Source organism: Chiloscyllium punctatum, chromosome 6 (assembly GCF_047496795.1).
Source record: "Chiloscyllium punctatum isolate Juve2018m chromosome 6, sChiPun1.3, whole genome shotgun sequence".
NCBI classification, from domain to species: Eukaryota; Metazoa; Chordata; class Chondrichthyes; order Orectolobiformes; family Hemiscylliidae; genus Chiloscyllium; species Chiloscyllium punctatum.
Genome location: NC_092744.1, coordinates 49026483 through 49047382, shown reverse-complemented (window position 1 = coordinate 49047382; position 20900 = coordinate 49026483). Strand labels below are relative to the sequence as shown.

The 20900-nt window shown below is 39.8% G+C and overlaps 1 protein-coding gene across 8 annotated transcripts in view; it reads left to right on the top strand.

Annotated features, from left to right (window-relative positions):
- LOC140478939 (inactive N-acetylated-alpha-linked acidic dipeptidase-like protein 2) overlaps positions 1–20900 on the top strand; it is a 950375-nt gene that overhangs the window by 479757 nt on the left and 449718 nt on the right. For all 8 annotated transcript variants that reach the window (XM_072572597.1, XM_072572592.1, XM_072572595.1 and 5 more), the window contains one exon: positions 13269–13388. In XM_072572597.1, coding sequence (XP_072428698.1) covers positions 13269–13388 — 120 coding nt within the window. The remainder of the gene's footprint in view (positions 1–13268; positions 13389–20900) is intronic.

Below are 20900 nucleotides of genomic sequence, written 5' to 3'. Positions count from 1 at the left end.
ATGAATTTATTTACCTCCTGTCAATTTGATCATCTGTTGATTTATTTTGAAGGCAGTGGTCTTTTTTAACTGTGTCATTCGCTGCAATGGACTGTTGTGAATGTACTGTCCATTCCTGGCTGTAATCAAATGCTAGTGCCAGTGTTCGATAGCGATCCACATACTTGGCTCTGGTTGTCTGGTTTTCTCCCTGCTAAATTATTTCATTTTTTTCCCAGTATTCTCTGCCAGTTTGATCTTGCTATAACATGGAGGCATCGACTAAGGGTGGTGCCAATCCACAAGTGGTGAGGGATTTTTGGAATGTGTTTTTGGAAATTATGTTAATATTTCCAAACCTCTAGTGCCAGTGACAGCAGCAAAACTGTGGTTTGGATTGCAAATGCAATCAAGGCAAATTTCTCTATTAATACAGATTTCTAGAAAGGTCACATCCTGAGGAAATACATATTCTACTGGATTGGCCCACCTATCAACCTTGATTTGCCATTTGTTGTGAATTGGTAAGTAAACTCAACTCCCAAGGGTACCACCAAACTACTGTCCTTGCCAGGAACAAGTATGCAGCACTTCAGCAGTGCTAATGCACCAACAATGACACACACAAATGTGGTCAAAGAAGCCTTTTATGAGGAACAAAGAGACCTTGGAGTGCAGGTTCATAGCTCCTTGAAAGTGGAGTCGCAGATAGATAGGATAGTGAAGAAAGCATTTGGTATGCTTTCCTTTCTTGGTCAGAGTATTGATTACAGGAGTTGCGAGGTCATGTTGTGGCTGTACAGGATATTGGATAGGCCACTGTTGGAATATTGTGTGGTTGTGAAACTTGGAAGGGTTCAGAAAAGATTTAAAAGGGTTTGGAGGGATATGGGCCAGGTGCTGGTAGGTGGGACTAGATTGGGTTGAGATATCTGGTCGGCATGGGCGAGTTGGACCGAAGGGTCTGTTTCCGTGCAGTACATCTCCATGACTCTATATCAGTTTAAAGTGATGCCCTTTGGAATAAAGAACGCATCTGCCACATTCCAAAGACTCATCAACAGAGTTGCGGCTGGGTTAATAAACTGTGAAGTAAGTTTGGACGATGTAGTGATCTTTAGTAAGTCCTGGAAAGATCACATGGTAGAGTTGGCAGAGCTCTTTGAATGACTATAAGAAGCAAAACTGGAGATAAACTTATATAAAACTGAATTCGCGAAAGCTGTGATGATATTCTTGCGACATTACATCGGTCATGGAAGGTTGACCCCACAGAATTCGAAGACGAAGGCCATCGAGAAATTTCCATGACCAACCTCGAAGAAAGAGGTGCTTCAATGTTTAGGACTCAGCGGATTCTACCGGAAGTTTGTTCCAAACTTCAGCAATCTAGTGAAACCGTTAACCGATTTGCTGAAGAAGAACACAAAGTTTTGGTGGACAGAACAATGCTAGGAGGCATTTGACCATTTGAAAGCCATATTAACCACCAAACCAGTTTTAGTTGCACCAAACGTTTCAAAACCTTTTAAAGTTGGCCAGTTGGTTACTTTTTGAAGAAGATCAACATCCACCAAAGGAAATACTCCACAATCGAAAAAGAGCTATTGCGTTTGGTACTGGTCTTCCAATATTTTAATGTGTAAGTCACGAACAATGTGTTGGGGATGGTGATGTACATGGATCACAATCCTCTTACATTCTTAGAATGCTTTAAAGACAAGAATATGAGACTGTTTTGTTGGAGTCTTATGTTTCAGACTTTTAATTTAAAAATCGTACATATCATGGGTCATAAGAATGTAATTGCAGATGTGTTATTACTCTTTTAACTGATAAAGTTTAGATGAGATTTGTTGTTATTGCATGTTATATACATATATATACAGTTATATGGGAAGAAGTTAAGATGAACTTGGATTGAAGTTATCTGTATGTTAGGGTAGTGTGTTTAAAGAATAGAAAAAAAAGAAGCTATTGTTTCATTACAATGGTTCATTTTTTTAAAGGGGGGAGGTGTTATGAAGATGTGGGTGTACTGAATCTTTTAAGAGGGTTAAAAGCTAACAGAACTACCTGACATATAATATAACTCTTGGTCGAACAACTCGATTAGCTTGTTGCCTGTTGATAACAAAACAAATTTGAATTAGGCCAATCAGTTTAAAGTATACCCCGAAAAATGCCAAACTCCATTCAAGTTTGAATTGAGTATATTGACAATCTTAAAAGCCAATGACACAATCCGATGCTTTGGGGTATAAGACCTGGGAAAGTTGAACAGGAAATAGGAGAACTGCCAAGACACCAGCATCTGCAGACTGCCCAGAAAAATAGTTCTTTTAAAGGTACCTTTCTCGATCTGTAAGCTGTGAAACCGAAATCCCTAAGACGATGAAAAGAAGACAGAAGAAGACATAACAAACAGATTCGACATCTGGCAGGTTTTTGAAAAATTGAATTTAATAAACCTTAATTGGGTGTTTTATTGGACTGGTATTGTAGAAGGGGAAGGTAAAAGTTAGGTTTGAGGATGGAGTTGTTAGTTAATTATTCTCTGTTATATGTTAATAAATAAAGTGGTAAACTTGTACTTTAAATAGTTCTTGACTTCTTGAAGTTTTACAGATTACTGCAGGGGATAAATCGTTTCTGCGTTGCTGGTTGAAATTAAGCAGGAGGGTTTACCCTGTGTCATAATGTTACATTTTCCAAAACAGCATACTTGTTTGAGATACGGATAACCACAGAAGTCTCCTGCACTACCTGCCTCCCTCTCCTACCTTTCCTGGAGTTAACCCATTTACCTGACTGCATCTGAGATTTTTCTCCCTTCCTATAACTGCCATCCATCACACCCTCTAGCCCTTGAAAACTACTCATTGCCTCTAACTGCTGCTTCAACTGATCCAAGTGATCTGATAGGATTCGAAATCAAAGACACTTCCTGCAAACATAATCACCAGTAACATGGAAACTCTCCCGAAACTCCTACATCTGACAGGAAGAGCATATCACTGTACTACTGGCCATCTTCACTCCTTCACAACCTACAGACCCAGAAAATAGTGCAGTCTTATTGCTCTAATAAAAGTGTTCCAGGCTAACTTGTACTTATAGTTTATATTTTTAAAAAATTAATCAAGAGACAGATCTCAATAAAATGTATAATCAAGGAAGAACCCAGTCTACTCACTAATGTAGACTTACAGCAAGGTTACTCTTCAAAATCTATGCACTTATCTGTTCCTGTGCTGTGAGCTCTCCCACACAGGTTCCTCCAAGTTCAGCTGTGAATTTAGCTATGTGTTAATTTTTCAAGACCCACTCCAATGTCCAGCGATACATGAACTCAAACAGCAAAGACCGTAGTGTGCAGATGCACTGCTGTGTCAGTTAGCAGTGTAGGTTTCTTGCTCTCGCTCCCTCACTAACCAAGTGATCGCTGCCTTTTGTCTGTCTTCCTCCTTTCAAAAGTCCTGTTGTTTTGATCTTTTTTTTCCCCAAAGTTCCAAAACAATGCAACAACGTATAAAACTGTAATTGCTGCTCCTGGAATTCAAGGAAATCACCTCCAACACCTAAAATACCTCAAAAAAAGAGCAGCTCTTACAGCCAGAACTTTTTCCTATCTTCCACCTTGGATTATCCAGAATCCTAGATATTAAAGCTACCCCAATTGTGCAAGTGCTTTTTGGTCTTGACTCCTGCAGTTCACAATGCCTGGTCAGCTCACTGGCTCAACTGGAGGTTGGGATAGCTTCCACAGAACACTGCCTTGCAAAATCTCCTAGACCTGTGACTTGAAACTCCATTTCTTCGCTTCCTGTCCATCTTCCATTCAGACTGAAATATCTTCTGTCTCATTCTCTGAAGTTTTCTTCTGTGTTGAGTGGTACTACAAGGTTTCTGGAGTTCTGGTATTGTCACCAATCAGAACCATCTGTTTCTCTTGAAGTCTTCAGTGTCATCAGCATATTTTTCCCTGCCTTTCTTGAAGACTTAAATTCTAATTTTCCTTAGTTTGCACTGTTTAGAAGTAGTGCAGATCAATGTAGCTCACTACCTTGTGGTTAAAAACCACTGTTGACCCATGAGTGTGGGTTTCTTCAAGCCCAAGATGATGTAGTGTGAATCATAATATTCGCCTTTCTGGCCTAACGAGGAGGTTCTTGTTGAGCAACAAAATGAATTATTTTGTATCTCTGCAAGTATTTACACTTTACATGATTATGATTTGTTTTACTACAGAAATGTTTAAGACCACAATTACTCTAGCTTTGGCTCCTTTAAGCTCCTTCTTCATTGCAAGCAAGCTGCCATGATGTCATCAGTGAGTAGTGTTTGCTGTTTAGTTATGTGTTAAATCTTTCAGACCCATATATAAAAGCCTGCTCCTCCCATTAGTAGTTTAACTGTTTCCCACCATTCTCAACTAGTTTTGACAGGATGCAGAGCTTTGCTCAGATCCATTGGTTGTGGCATTGTTTTGTGATGTCGACTGCATTTTGCTTCCTCTGTTTAGCATACGTATACCCCGTGCAGTAATGTCACCAGTCTGGATGTTCATTTTTAATTATACTGATATTGCTCTGGTTATGCCCTTCTCGTTGATCACGAGTTGAGTTGCTGGTTTAATTGTTTGATTGTAGGGTGAGGGAAATGTTTGAGTACAATTATGGTTGAGCTGATGGCCCATGGTGTCACACGAATGCCTGGTTTGAGCTGTTCGATCTGTTCTGTATCTACCTGTTCAGCATAGTGGTACTGTCAAAGAATACAATAAGTGATGTAAAGGGCTTCTTGAAAATGGAAAAATGTTTTTTGGTGATTTTGTTATACTGAAATGTTAGTATCTATGACAACATTGCTTAAAGAAGATTAAATAGTTCAGCCTTGTTTTGCTCCAATACTTGTCCTTTGCAATCAACAGAATATTTGAGATCTTGGAAATCTAATTGCAAGGGTATTTTATGTTTTGTCAACCTGAACAACCAAAAGAATAGAAATAACAAAAGATTTTTTGAGATGGTGTTGCAGGAACTTTACTCAAATTTGATAACTTAGGATGTATTGATTCAGTTTATAGATTAAAACAGTCATTATTTTCCTGAATGTGGCCTGCAGTTATGAATTTACAGTAAGCCTTTGTCATGGGTTAACAAGGGTGAGTCCATTAACAGCATTCTCATCGTTCCAGATCATTTCATTGCAAAGGTCAAGAGCTCTCATTTTTACATCCAAAATTAAATTACTGCTCCCACTGAATCACCTTGACAACATTTTTATTTTGTTTGTGTTCCAGTCTTGTGGTTGGAATACATGCAAACTCATTGCCCAATTGAGAGAATTTACTATCCAGAAATGGATACACGCTCAATTAGAGCAGCATTAGTGCCTGTTGTCAATATATTATTTTGATTGCCCAGCAGGAGGACCAGTTATATTGTTTGCATTCAGGCCATTTCTGAAATGGATAATTTGTTCATGTACCACAATCCTCTGTCAAACTAGTAACTGGCATTTTGCGACAATGTGCATTAACAAACGATTGGCACAAATACCTATAAATCACCAACCAAGTTAAAACATTCAATTTGTGCTGTTACTAGCCGTCAGTAGAGGAAAATATTTGTGACTTTTTTCGTAATGTTTTCATGCTTGAAGCCCTGCTGCCTGGCTGCATTTCTATTCACAATCAGTGTTTGTCAAAAAAAAATGGTGACAGCAAAAGCCTGTCTGCAACTGCACATTTTTCTAATTTGATCCTCTTCACTAAAACCACTCCCAACAAAATTTCAGAGTCCTTCCTCCCCTTGCCAAGATCAGGCCCACCTGTTTGGCCATGTTGACCAGCCTCCACCAACCTATAGCCATAGCATAGATGGTCAGTAGCCAGCTTGTGTGTGTTTTTGTGTGGAGGTGTGGGGAAATGATGCTTGTGAGGACTGATGCTGGAGGATGGGGATGCAACATTCCAATTATGATGCGCATTGTTTGTTGAAGTGAGTGCTGAGAAGATGACTTTTCCCAGACAGATGGACAGCAACATTCACAACATGGTCATACAGCTCTGCACACTCTGGTGGGTCAATGTGCAGTGCCACGTATGGACCTCAGATCTGCACAGCAGTGAGAAAAATTAGGGGAAACTTTGATGCATAGAACTGCACTCACAAAAGGATCAAGAGCAAAAGAAGCAAATTTAGTGTATGAAGAAATGTCTTCACAAAATGAAAGGGTTGACTCTGGAATGCACATGGTGGGACATGCGCTGGAGGTAGATTCATTCGAGGCATTCAAATTGGCATTAGATGGCTGTTTGAATAAACAACGTCCAGGATACAGGGAAATGGCAGGAGATTGCACTAAACCAGAATGCTCATAAAATGCTGAATGACCTCCTGTGCAATAAGACTTTTAACCCATGTCTTGCCATGCTGCCTGCCACCCCTCTGTCTGTTGGAAACTTGGCATGGGCATGCGAATACATAACTTATTTACTGTCTTCATAAAGTCAGAAGGATTTTTTCTAAAATATGCTGACTGCTTTTCAATTTTGTCACTAAGCTGCAACTACAATATTAGTCTAATGTTTTAATGAAGGGTGGAGGTGCAGTTACAACTTCCGTGCCAACCTAACAGTTTGGGAAAATGGATCCTGAACCACATTAGTGCGAGAAGGAGTTTTAATGAAACATCACTTCTTATTATATTGTGAGCCAGAAGAACATCAATGGTCCCCAAGGCCCAAACTTGGACTACCCTAGTTTTGAGACTCTTTCCTCAACCTCCTCATTATGATTGGGAGCCTTTAAAAATTGTACTCTTCAGAACTTAACCTTCATGCCAGAGATCATTTTGTCTGATTCCGATTATCAGCCTCTTACTTCCCCATCTTACTGGCCAGGGGACCACTTCCCGCTGACTGCCAGATGACATGGTCAAGAGTTTATGCCAGTGAGACCAAACAAATTGAGTTTTTATGAGCCCTGGAGGTATGTTCTAACCAATCTATTCAGAGATGTTATGGCACATCTCTGGAGCAGGTTGGATTTGAAACTAGGCGCCCTGGCTCAGAGGTAGTGTCACTACTACTGAACCACAAGAGCTGCTCTATGATCCGTTATACTGATCCGAGATAATTATTTTAGCTTGAAATTAACTATCCTTGATGAAATAAACTGGTATATAATTATTAGAAGACTTTACTGGCTACAACATTATGGAAACACATTTCAAATTCAGCAGATCAGAGATGTGCTATTCATCAGTAAATCTGCAATAAAAGGCAAAGTATATTATGAGCAACTATTTGCATCTGATCTTGAGTAATATGTCTCTAGGAAAGGGAGATTAGCTGGACAGTCATCACTTTATGCCGTAATGCGTATCATAGTGGCTATTTCAAGTGATGATGAGATAGACTTGTGTCAAAAACAAGAGGAAATATTTTTTTCCCCACCAATAAACAAATAGATGAGCTGAATAATGTGTTCTTAATCACTGTAATGGTTCCTTGGTGGTTGGTACTGCTTGCCAAATGCACACTCAATTAAGAGCCTCATGCTTGGATTCTTACTGTGAAAATACCTCCCACTGTACAGTGTGTGGAGGAAAACAACTTAATTAGATGACATGGAGTATTCAAAGTGTTCTTTAAAATTAAAGCAAATTAAAAGGAAAGTCTTGCATTTATATAATACCTTTCTACTTTCAAACCTTCCAATTTGCTTCATAGCCAAATAAGTAGTTATAGTATACTTGCCAATATAATGGATAGAAATGTGATAACCAGTGGTTTCAAAAGCATCAATGAGATAAATTTCCAATTCATTCATTCTTGTGGGGTTCTGACACTGTCCTGCTTTCTGGGATATCTGAGAAATAGGAGCAGGAATAGGCCATTTGGCCCCTCTAGCCAGCCCTACCATTCAACATGCGTGCAGAGGAAGAAAATGTCATCAGTGTACCTGGTATATAGTGTTGGTTGGAGGTCCTGCATAGAGAAAAAGTCTTGGTCGAACCTGTGCATGAAAATGTTGGCATATTTGGGTGCAAACTTGGTCCCCATGGCTGTTCCGTGTGTTTGGATGAAGAACTTGTTGTCAAAGGGGAAAATGTGATTGAGGATAAAGCAGATGAGTTGTAGGATGGTGCTCGGAGATTGGCAGTTGTTGGTGTTGAGTACTGAGGCATTTGCCACGATGCCGTCATTGTGGGGGATGCTGGTGTAGAGTGCTGAAACATCTATTGTGATGAGGAATGTTCCCGGTTTGACTGGTGGTATGTGCTGAGTTTCTGTAAGAAATCTGTATTGTCTTGACAGAAGGTTGTACAGGGGTTCCCTGTACAATGGGTTTGAAGGTGCCTTCGACATAGCCAGAGAGGTTCTCACACAGAGACCCATTGCCTGATACGATGGGACTTCCTGGTGTATTGTCTTTCTGTATCTTCGTAAGGCAGTAGAAGTCATTTATGCGAGAAGTACATGGGATGAGGGCATGTAGGGAATGCTGAAGGACTGGATCCATATTCCTGGTCACGGGGGCGCTCTTTGGTCAGATCGGCTGGTAGTTGCCTGTGGTGTTTCTGGTGGTTTAGCTGTCGGTACACTTTCTTGCAGTAGTCTGTTCTATTCTGAATGTGATGGCTCCTCCTTTATCTGCTGGTTTGATGACAATGTTGTGTTTGGTTTTGCGATCATGGATGGTATTGCATTGTGATCGGGTGATGTTTTGCTGTACCTTGTGGGTACGGCTGAAGAACCTGGCATTTATATATTTCCTGACAGTTTGAGCATACATGTCAAGCCCAGGGCAGTGGCTCTCCAGTGGGGTCCAAGTTGACTCCTTCTTTGGTCACTCTTCTCCAGATCGCTGAGATGACTGTTCCGGTTTCTCGGTGACTGTTCTGGCATCTCAAAGAATTCCTGGAGTCTCATTCATCTGATGAATTCCTCAGAGTCAGCTGCAAGGCCAATGTGGTCCATTTTGGTGGTGGGGCAGAAATTGAGACCCCTGCTAAGAACTTCAATCCCTTCTGGTTGAAGGGTGTGGTCTGATAAGTTGACGATTGACTTCCCTGTGGTGATAACATTTTTCACTGTGGTGCCAGGGTGGGCTTGGCTACTGCTGGTGGTGATGCCAAGTTTCTCCAGTTTCTTGTTCTTGGTGTGCATGTTCATGGTGTAGTTTTGTCACCTTACCTGTTTGGCCTGTAACTGTACTGCTGTATACTGAGTGCAGGCTGACAGCATGGACCCATCTTAGTTTCAAGGTTGTGGCACCTGCTGTAGAGTTGGTGCACGAGATGATTGAGGAGTTTGCAAGAGGAGCGGTGGCAAAATCTCTCAGCATAATCTATGTTGTAGGTTGACTTGAGCGGGCTTGTGATCTGTATTCCTTTTGGGATCTTTGCTGTTTTCCTGCAGTAAACTTGATGTCTGTGTCGATCTTAGAGATCCTCTCCATTTTAAGCCAGCTGTTAGTGATGTCGATGGTAGTCATGATTTGGAGATGCTGGTGTTGGACTGGGGTGTACAAAGTTAAAATTCACACAACACTAGGTTATAGTTATAGGTTATAGTCCAATAGGTTTATTTGGAAACACTAGCTTTTGGAATGATGCTCCTTTATCAGGTAATATAAATAAAGGATGTTGAGTATAAATAAACCTGACGATGCTCAACTCATCGACCGCCAGTTCCAATGTGCCAGAGCGAGAAATCGTAATGACCTCCTCAGGAGACAGACACGAGCTACAACCAACAGGGTACCCTTCGTTGTCCAGTACCTCCCAGGAGCCGAAAACCTACGCCATGTTCTTCACAACCTGCAACACATTATCAATGAGGATAAGCACCTCGTCAAGACTTTCCCCACACCTCTACTTCTCGCCTTTAAACAGTCCCTAAACTTCAAATAGATCATTGTTTGCAGCAAATTCTCAGCTTTCAGGACAACACCATACAACCTTGTCACGGTAAACACTGCAAGACGTGTCACAGTGTCAACACGGATACCACCATTACATGTGGGGACTCCTCACACCATGTGCATGACAGGTACTCATGTGACTCAGCCAACATTGTCTATCTCATACGCTGCAGGCAAGATTACCTGAGGCATAGTACATTGGCGAGACCAAGCAAAGGCTACGGGAATGGATGAATGGACACCGCACAACAACCAACAGACGGGAGTGTTCCCTCCCAGTCAGAGAACACTTCAGCAGTCCAGGACATTTGACCTCAGACCATTGGGTGACCGTCCTCCAAGGCAGACTTTGGGATAGGCAACAACAAAAAGTGGCAGAGTAGAGGCTTATAGCCAAGTTTGGTACCCATGAGGATGGCCTCAACTGGGGCCTTGGGTTCATGTCACACTACAGGTGACCTCATTGCACTATACACACACACACACACACGCGCACACGCACCGGCCCTCCTACAAACACACACCCCTACACACCCATACACTGATGCAGACCCTCTCTCATACGCTCACACATACATTCCCACACTCATACACGCACTGTCTCACAGACTTATACCCCTTTATACTCATACACACACCCTCTCAAAGACACAACCCTCCCATATCTTACACTCCACAACTAGCTGATGAAGGAGAAAGCTAGTGCTTCCAGATAAACCTGTTGGACTATAACATGGTGTTGTGTGATTTTTAACTTTGTACACTGCAGTCCAACACCAGCATCTCCAAATCATGTCTTTCATGCTAGCTCATCATAACATGGGATCTTCTCTGACTAATGAGAGACCAGACAACTTCACAGTTTAGTATGTTACAAAACCACTTCTCAGACTACTGGACCCATTTAAGAATATGTTGATACAGCAAGGAGTTAAATAGGTGTGTGGAGTTAATTGAATAATTAGCTGACTGAGTTGATATAAAGGGGGAACAAATGTAATTGGTGTGTGAAAAAAGGCAAGACTGAATAATTATTGAAAGAAACAGAGATTGGGTGATAGGTTCCTATCTTTGAGCCAGTGGGCACGGGTTTAGGTCCCATCTATTCTAGAGGTGTGATATTATATCTCTGAATAAGTTCAGTAGAAAATATTGAAGACTGAGTAGTGAAGGCCTGATGTGATGCAGTGGTAGTGTCCTTACATCGAATCCATGAGACATGGGTTCAAGTCCCACCTGCTCCAGAGATGTGTAATAACATCCCTGGACAGTCTCAGGAGCTACTTATTCTCCGTTTTTTTCTAATGTGGCACAATCGTAATTTCTGTACCTCTGGACTAGCATGTCTGGGTTCACATTCCATCCGTCATGGAGGTATGCTATGTCAAACAAGTTTTTTTATAAAAAGTTTCTGTTTAAACGAATAAAAGGTGTCTTCGTTTCTGTCTCACTAAATTTGTTTTAAAGCAGATTGAAATAATGCATGAAAGCGTTAGCTGGATCTTGTTTGTAAATCTGGTAGAAAGAAAGAAGCTCACAATCTACTCACTGAACAGATGGGTGTGCTGCTTCTGATTCAAAGCTGTTACCTGCCATAATTAAATTTCACATTATAACATTACCTTCCATTCATTTCTGTCGCAAAATATACAAAATGTGTTATCACTGTCATGTTGTTTGTTTCATGCATTTTGTTACTGAAAGTTTCTCCTTTATCAAATTTGTTTGAATCATTGGTGTCCCAATCATAAGAACATAAGTAGGAGCAGGTGTAGATTCTTCAGCCCCTCAGGCTTATCTCTCTATCCTATATGATCAAGGTTGATCTGCCCTGCCCTCAATTTCACTTTAGTGCCGGCTCTTCATAGCCCTCAACTCCTTGATATTTCAAAAATCTATCTGCCTACTTCTCAAATACTTTGTGTTCTAGCCTCCACAACTCTCAGGGGTAAAGAATTCCAGACATTCAGCACCCTCTGACAAAAGTAATTCCTTTGCAAGTAAATGTGAAATGAACACCCCTTAATTCTGTACAGAGGTTCCCTAGTTTATCTGTTATCAATTGCCTCTAATGTCAGAATAGTCTTTCTCAAATCTTGGAAGATGTTGATTAAACCAACCAGTTTGCTTACCTCACAGCAATGATGTTGGGGGTTCTTTTATTAAATTTTCCAGCACTTATCTTGTTTCTGTCTGTATATGTTTGATGAGGTAGGATATAGGAGCTAATTTTCTTGTACCATTGTAAGTGCAATCAGGTGCTAACAAGCATAGCAGTTTAATCAGGATTGTTGCTAGCTAGTTTTTTTTATCTCATAGGTTTTTGTAAACAAGCAAATAAAGTACTGCGGATGCTGGAGTTCTGAAGTAAAATATCGTGTTGGAGAAGCTTAACAGATCTCTCAGAATCTGAGCAGAAAAAAAGCAGTTATGTTTTGAATTAACAGATAACTTCTCCAGTATTATCAACAGCTGAGATCATACCATAGCCAAAAGTTGAAAAAACACTTCACATGAGCATGGGTCAAACAAAATTTTGGTTCTTTGGATGAAGAAGAGTTATATTCGACCCAGAACATAAACTTGTGTTCTTTCCCCACACATGCCATCATACCTGTTGAGTTTCTCCAGCATTTTATGTTTTCATTTTTGTAAATGAAAGTGTGACTCAATTTCCTATCTGGGTTCATTGCTTAGGTTTGCAGCAGGCATTTGAAAAGCAGGATTTTCTTAGCTCTTTTAAGATCAAACTACTCAAACAACATTTCGCCCATAGTGACCATCCCTCTCATAACGCTCATTTTTTAAACCTGGTTCTCATTTTATCTAGTCCTTCAAGTTCAAAGGTGATAAATCTGATGTCGAGGATGTTTCTGTGCACTGAACTTACATATAAGTAGGAACTGTAATAAATGAAGTTGCAAGATAATGAATTTCTCACAATTAGAATTGTGGTATAAGGTGAAAATAGGACTTTTGAAATATTTGTATTGAAACGGAAATCGGAAATAAACAAGATTTGGCTGTATTAGCACTGCTGAGTAATAACAATGTTATACATACAGCTTCTTTCATGAATGGATAGAACATTTCTCACCCTTTACCTCTTTTCCTATACTATGACATGTTTAACTTTTTGATGTTTAAACTAATTGGATTACATAGATCTTTTTTCTAGCTGATATTGGAAACAGTCCTTAGGAATTTTTCACAACTTGTAAAGATTAATCTTAAACTAATACCGGCACCTATTTTTGACAGTATTTTATGCCAGTATAACAATTAAACAGTTAAACTGTCATATGCAACAGCAGGAACTGTTTAATGAATATTGAAAACGTTCATTTTCAGGCAGAGATCATTGATGTGCAATATGGAACAATTGATGATCTGCTCCAACTTCAATCAAGCACCGATGTTACCAAAAAAATTGCACTAATTAAACTTGGAAAGGCACCTTTATTATACAAGGTAAGATGTGAAAAATCCCGAATTTAGTTTTACATTCAGACAATATGCTAATTGTTTTTAATTGTGGCAAGTAACCAGATTAATTACCATTGGAAAATATAAACATGAAAGACAAAGTGGATAAAGAATTTTTGTCAAATAAATGCTATTTTAGATTATCAAATAACATATACCTTTATATACATTTACATTTTATACTCATCACTAACTTAGCTTTCATTGCATAAAAGCCATCCATTAATACAGCCTTTACTTTCATAGATTTATTCATATTAGGGAATATTTGAGTGAAAACCTGTGTTGTCATTCAGATGGCCTGATTAGCCCAACAGGTACAAAATTGCTGGAAGTATACATTAAACACTACATGTGTGCCATTATAAAGACTCAAGAAATTAAATTCAATAAATTTAACATCACGTGTTCTTGACAGATTCCTTGATAAATTCTGGAGTTGGAAAACATATAGTCAAAGTTACTAATTCAGATAAATCTATAAAACAGATAATCTGACATATCACTTCACAACAACAAAGGTAACAACTCTAGAACCACTCAGACAATTTTCTAATTGACTGTGATGCCTGTCTGATGATCAAAGTTAAAAATCACACAACACCAGGTTATAGTCCAACAGGCTTAATTGGAAGCACGCTAGCTTTCGGAGCGACACTCCTTCATCAGGTGGAAGGAGCGGCACTCCGAAAGCTAGTGTGCTTCCAATTAAACCTGTTGGACTATAACCTGGTGTTGTGTGATTTTTAACTTTTGTACACCCCAGTCGAACACCGGCATCTCCAAATCATGTCTGATGATCCTACATGCTACATCTGAGTATTGGTAAAGCGATCATGACGCTATTGCCCTTTGCCACACCATTGACTTCAACAGAGAACTAAAGAAGAGGGAAGATTTCTTGGGTCAATGCTTACTCATTTTCTATGAGTCAATGACAGTAAGCATGAAAAAGGATTGATAATCTCAGATTAAAGAGCCTGCCACTAAGAATGAGATAAGGAGGAATTTCTTCACACACAGGGTGATGAATCCCCAGAGAGCTGTGGCAGCTTAATCTTTGAGCACATTCAAGACACAAATCAAATTTGTAAAGATTAATGACATCAAGGGCTATGAAAATAGTGCATGAAAGATGCCCTGAAATAGATGATTGGCTCTGATCTAATTGAATTGAATGGGGCAACAGGCTTGACAAATTGGATGGTCTACTTCCTATATTGTTCTCAGGTGATATTTGGAGTGCTTAAAGCATGTTTGTTCCTTGTGCTTGAATAAGTTCGAATGTGCACTACTGTTCCATGATAAATTGGGAAAGTTGTAATTGCAGTTTTGTAAGGTTGTTTTTGAGGGTAAAAGGGTTAAATCTTTACTTCTGATATTTGTAATGAGACCATTTGAAATAGTTCTGTGGTTTTCTTTGCTTTTGTGTGCAATAGACTTTGATGTTTATTTGTTTAAAGTCCATTGGCAGCCTCTTATGAATATGTTCAATGATTGACCACTACAGAAAGCAAATAACAAAATTAAAACTTACGGTCAATCAAACCAGATTTGGATTCTGACTTCTTCAGTATTCCCATTCGCTGGAATCGTACCAGTCAGAGTTTGCAGGCAATTCGCAAGACCATCATCAAACAATTTTTGACTCTGAGCCACATAAGGAAATAATAGCGTGGCTGACCAAAGTATGAGAAAAAAAAGTTTTAAGGAACATTTTAAAGGAGGAAAGATAGATGGATTGGATGGAGAAGTTTGAAAAAAAAAAATTCTAGATTTTAAGGCTTCAGCATTTAAAATAGGTGTCAATGGAGGGGCAATTAAGATAGAGAATATGCAAGAGCTCAGAATGGGAGAATAGATATTAGTGGAGAATATAGAGATGTGGAAGAGTAAGTTAATGGAGTGATTGTGAAATATGAAAAAAGCTGCACCATTGCTTATTCAGGAACCACTGGAGGTCAGTAAGATCAGGGATGATAGGTGAAGGAAATTTGATGGACATTAGCACACAAGAAGCAGAATTTGAATGATCTCAAATTTATGAGAGTGCAAAGCTGAAAAAGAATGTGTTACAAAAGAAGTATTAAATGCATGGATGAGCGTTTAGTTGCACATAAGCTGAGGTGGGGCAATGTTACAGGATGTTACGGGATGCAAATGGATGATTTTCGTTATGGGGTTGACATGTCGATGGGTGATTACCTCATATCAGTGAAAGTTATTTTGCACAGTTCAGGGTAGTTTTTAGAGAAGGGAATTGATTTGGTGGTTTTTGAATGAAATTTGTGGTAAGAATCGAAGAAGACAGCAGAATGACCTTGAATTACTAATTCTGAAGATTACAGCGTGCTCATAAATTGGATGTTAATTTACAATAGGACATTATTGTGTCCTATAATGAATGAGCTGGCTGCAATGTTTCAGTCTTGCTTTGACCCCAATCTTCAACCAGTAACGAGCATTTCGTGAGTTCAGTGCCAGCTCATAAAACAACAGTTGAGCAGTTGAGGCAGCTAGGTCACCTACCTTTTTCACCTCGGTATGATTAAGTTAGATTTAAATGAGGTACAGTAACTCCAAATGCTTGTCTGGGCATTGAAAACACTCATAAGTTCACAAAAATTAGCACAAAATCTGACAATCATGTGCCATAAATTATGGCTAGTACAAGAAGTGGAAAGAACCAAATAAGTAAAATTGAAGTATTATGTCTGCACACTGACTTCAAATCAACTGGAAATGCGTGTTACTGATGAAGTATTGAAAGTACCGATAGTTGGACCAATCAGGGCACTGCAGGAAAAGAGACATTTTAATCCAAATGTTCATTACTTTGTTCTACAACTGTGGTAAACCTCCAGGAAGTATTTGATATATGCAAATATCTTAATGTACTTCTAGAGCAACACACTGTGCACTGGAGGTAACAATATTGGTTTTAATGCCATATGAGGTGATGTCATCAAGGCGAGGAGAAACTGACGACTGCAGATGCTGGAGATCAGAGTCGAGAGTGTGGTGCTGGAAAAGCACAGTTGCTCAGGTAGCATCCAAGGAGCAGGATAATCAACGTTTTGGGATAAACCCTTCATCAAGGCCACTGATTTACTGTTGCTGAAGGGAGGCAATAGGCTAATGGTGTTATGCTGGACTATTAATCCAGAGGCGCAAGTAATTTTCAAATCCTGACATGGCAGATGGTGGAATTTGAATTCAATGAAAATGTGGAATTAAGTGTCTATGGATCTATTGTCAATTGTCAAAAAAAACCTATCTGATGTCCTTGAGGGAAGTAAACTGCCATCCTTATCTGGTCTGGCCTACATGTGACTCCAGATCCACGGCAACGTGGTTGACTCTTAACTATCCTCTGGGTAATTAGGGATAGGTCAGGAATGCTGGCCTAGCCAGAGATTCCCTCAACCCATGAATGAATAAAAAAAATCAACAAATTCCATTTTTATTATTAGTTCTAGAATTATTACGTAAAGCACCAAGATATCATGTAGAGATGTGCCTCTTCTAATTAGAGAGCTTATTTTTAACCAGGACTGAAATGGGTTAAATATCCTTGTTGAATGGTTTGCCCTTGCTGTTGGGGAGGATTTAAATTGATTTGACAAGGGCATGAGGCACAGAGAAGATGTAAAGTCAGCAGCAAGGTCCAATTAGATATAGATGGACTATTAGGACATTTCAGTAGGCAGAGAAGATTTGGGCAGGATAAGGAACATGGAAAGTGTAGAAAGCAAAATTGTATCCATTTTAATGCAAGAAGCCTGACTAGTAAGGTGGATGAGCTCAGAATATTGATCAGCGTGTTGGAATCTGATATTGTTGCAATTGCTGAGACATGTTTGAAGAAAGGACAGGACTGGCAGCTCAACATTCCAGGGTATTGAAGTTTTTCAGGTACGATATGATGGGTGGGTGGTGCTAAGTAAGAGAGGTGGAGGTTTTGCAGTACTGATAAAGGAAACCATTGCTGCAATCATAAGGGAGGATATCCGAGAAGGGTCTTCAAACAATGCCATCTGGTAGAGCTTATAAATAAAAAAAAACAGTGACAATGTTGCTGGCTTCATACTACGGGCCTCCTAACAATCAGAAGGAGAAAGAAGAGCAAATCACAGAAAGGTGTGAGCGAAACATTGTTAGAGTTGTAGAGGAATTCAGCTTTGCTAACATTTATAACATGAACAGCTTGGATCACATTGGTATGAAAGGATTAAATTGGGCTGAATTTTTCAAATGCTTCCAGGAAATCTTTTGGTGCCAATATGTAGATAGGTAGTGCTGGCCCTATTCCCAGGGATTGAAGTCTGTCAAGTGGTTAAAGTTTCAGTAAGTGAGCATTTTTGGGATATCAACCAAGTTTCAAAGTCATCATGGAAATGGATAAGGATCGTACAGAAGTTAAGTGTCTAAATTAGGGGAAGGCCGATTTCAATATCATTAGACAGGATCTGGCAAAAATGGGAGCAGATATTTGCAGGTAAGTCTACATTTGAAAAGTGGGAGTCTTTTAAAAATAGGATTGTGAGAATTCAGGGCCAGCATGTTCTTCTAAGGTGAAGGAAGAGGGCAGCAAGTCCAGGGAACCTTAGATATCAAGGGATATTGAGAGTTTGTTAAAGAAAAAGAAGGAAGCATATGTCCACTCTTCCAGACTAAAGGGGCAACCTGTGTATGGAGCCAATGGATGTGGATGAGGTCTTAAATAAGTACTTCTTATCCATACTCACAGAGGATAAAGACATTGCAGCCAGGGATTTCAGTTGGGATGGTGAAGTACGAGAACCCTTTAAGATTAATAAGAAGGAGATAGTGGATGTTTTAGCGGGCACATAGATGTACAGTTGTACTTTTATTACATAGTATAATGCTCTTGCTCTGATAAAAGAATGTCTTTTCAAGTGTTGCCATGAGCAACCACCACGGGGAATCTTTGTTCATTTCTGTGTTTATAAAATTAGTATCTTTCTCCAAGAATTCTTTCACTGCATCACTCACCGTTAAATAAGAGGCAGGACTTTCTCAGGGCAACAGTCTGGAAAGCCAGACGATAACTCTGTCTTGGTAGCTTGAGGGAGCCCTTGCTATTTTAAGCATGCCTTGCAGCTGTTGAGCTACTGTTGGGTTCTCGTCCCATTATATCTACTTGTAGTATTGTTACTGGTCAGCTGATGAGAAATTATTTTAGTAGGATTGGGATGTTAAACCACCTGATGTCCAATGGTTGGGATTTTCCCTTTTTTTTGGTTACAGTGTATAAGGGAGGATGTAATATGAGTCACCTCTCCTTCCCCACTGCCAGCAATGAGAGAGTACAGTGGAAGTGGGTTTTACAGTGCATCGCTTCTGTACGATCCTTATCCATTTCCATGATGACTTTGAAACTTGGTTGATGTCCCAAAAATGCTCACTTACTGAAACTTCAACCACTTGACAGACTTCAATCCCTAGGACTAGGGCCAGCACTCCCTATCTACATATTGGCACCAAAAGATTTCCTGGAAGCACCTTTTTCATTATCCACAACTCAACCAATTTTCATATTGTCTGCAAACTTACTTATGAGACCACCAGCATTTTCATCCAAGTTATTGATATAATTTACAAACAACAGAGATCCCAGCCCTGTTCCTTGTGGAAACACCACTGGTCACAGAGCTCAGTCAGAAAACTACCCTCTGCCTTCAATGACAAAGCCAATTTTGTATTCAACCTACTAATTTACTGTGGATCCCATATAACTTAATCTTCTGGACCAGCCTACCATAAGTGACTTTATCAAATGTTTGATTGTGAGCAGCTATACCACTTTGAACACTGAGACAGTTGGGTACACAACAACATGCAAGGTTTAGAGCAGTAGGTGAGGGAAGTGATGATATGGCAAGACAGAATCCTAGGATGGAGAGTCATGGGGAGAGGGAGGGTAAAGAAGCTTAGAGGCAAGGGTTGGGTGATTCAATTAGTAGACCCTTCCCACACATCGTCCCAGAAACACTTTCACACCTGCCAGGAGCACAATCTATCTGGCTAGTGATGTCAAGGGACTGTTAAATGTGGCTGTTCATTGCAATTAAGGCCCTTAAGTGGACAAAGGTAAACCCATATTGATTTGTGACATGCCAGGAAGTTACAATTACATCCCTGGTGCCAACCTGCCCAGTCAGTTTTCTTTCCCACCAGCTTCCCCATTATTTTTCAGGAGAAAATCCCAACTATAATGTATCTTTCTGCTAGGCGAAAGTGAGTACTGTAGATGCTGGAGATCACAATGAAAATTAGAGTGGTGCTGGAAAAGCACAGCAGGTCAGGCAGTATCCATGAGGCAGGAAAATCGACGTTTCGGGCAAAAGCCCTTAATCAGGAATGATCAGGAAGGGCTTTTGCCTGAAACGTTGATTTTCCTGCTCCCCTGTATCACTCTGCTGCCTGGCACGCCACAGTTATTGTTAACACAGCTATAGGTCAGTCAGAACTTAATGGTTGTGTGTTGAGAGAGATATTCAAGTTGGGAATTGTAACTTTCAGGTTGCAAATAATTGTTCATGATTAAGTAATTTATTTTCTTTTGAAGTAGAAGAATAACTCCTATCTATGTAAATGTTGTTCTGTTAAATGTAGATCCGTGCTGTATGATGCTGTGTTGTTGTAGAGTTCCTTCATCTAATTATGTTCCAGAATTGATGACCTCCAGTCTGTCTATGAAGTCAATCAGATTCCGTAATTGTGTACTGTGAATAAGTCAAATTGTAGAAAACCATCTGCAAGATCACTTCTGATGTTTGTGCTTAAGTAATTCAGTCACTGTCTGCTACAAAGTAATTGCCTGATATAGAACCACCACAATAGATTTTCATACACTGCACTTTGCACTTCTGCGTTTTGAGTTAATTGAATATAGAATTGAAAGCACATTTTAAGACTTACACAGAACTTACCTGAGTATTTTCAAGTTGCTTCAACAACCAGCTCCTTTGCACATGGAGGAACATTGAAAGACAATGTAAAATAGGGGGTATAGTGAGGTGCAGGAGCAGAGGGATCTGGGTGTGTAGTGTACAGATCATTGAAAGTGGTAGGACAGGTGAAGAGAGCAATACATAAATATACAATGTGTTTGGTTTTATTCATAGGGACATAGAATACAAGAGCAGGGAGTTGATCGTGAACTTGTACAAGATACTTGTTAGACCTCAGCTGAAGTATTGTGTACAGTTGTTGGTGCTACCTTTATAGGAAAGATGTAAATGCATTCAAGAGGTAATGGTAGATGGGACAGTATAGAGGAGAACTGCCCTATTTCCTCAGCAATGTCAGAGGAGACCATGATACTAAATTACAGGTGAGGCAACAACTGTAACCCTTGAATGTCTTGCCAAATCGTATGCCCTCCAATGTTTGCCATTTCTATATAATGCTCCCCTTGTAGCTTTGCATGAGTTGCAGGCAGCCAGCTCACCCTTGTCTGGTTGCTGCTGA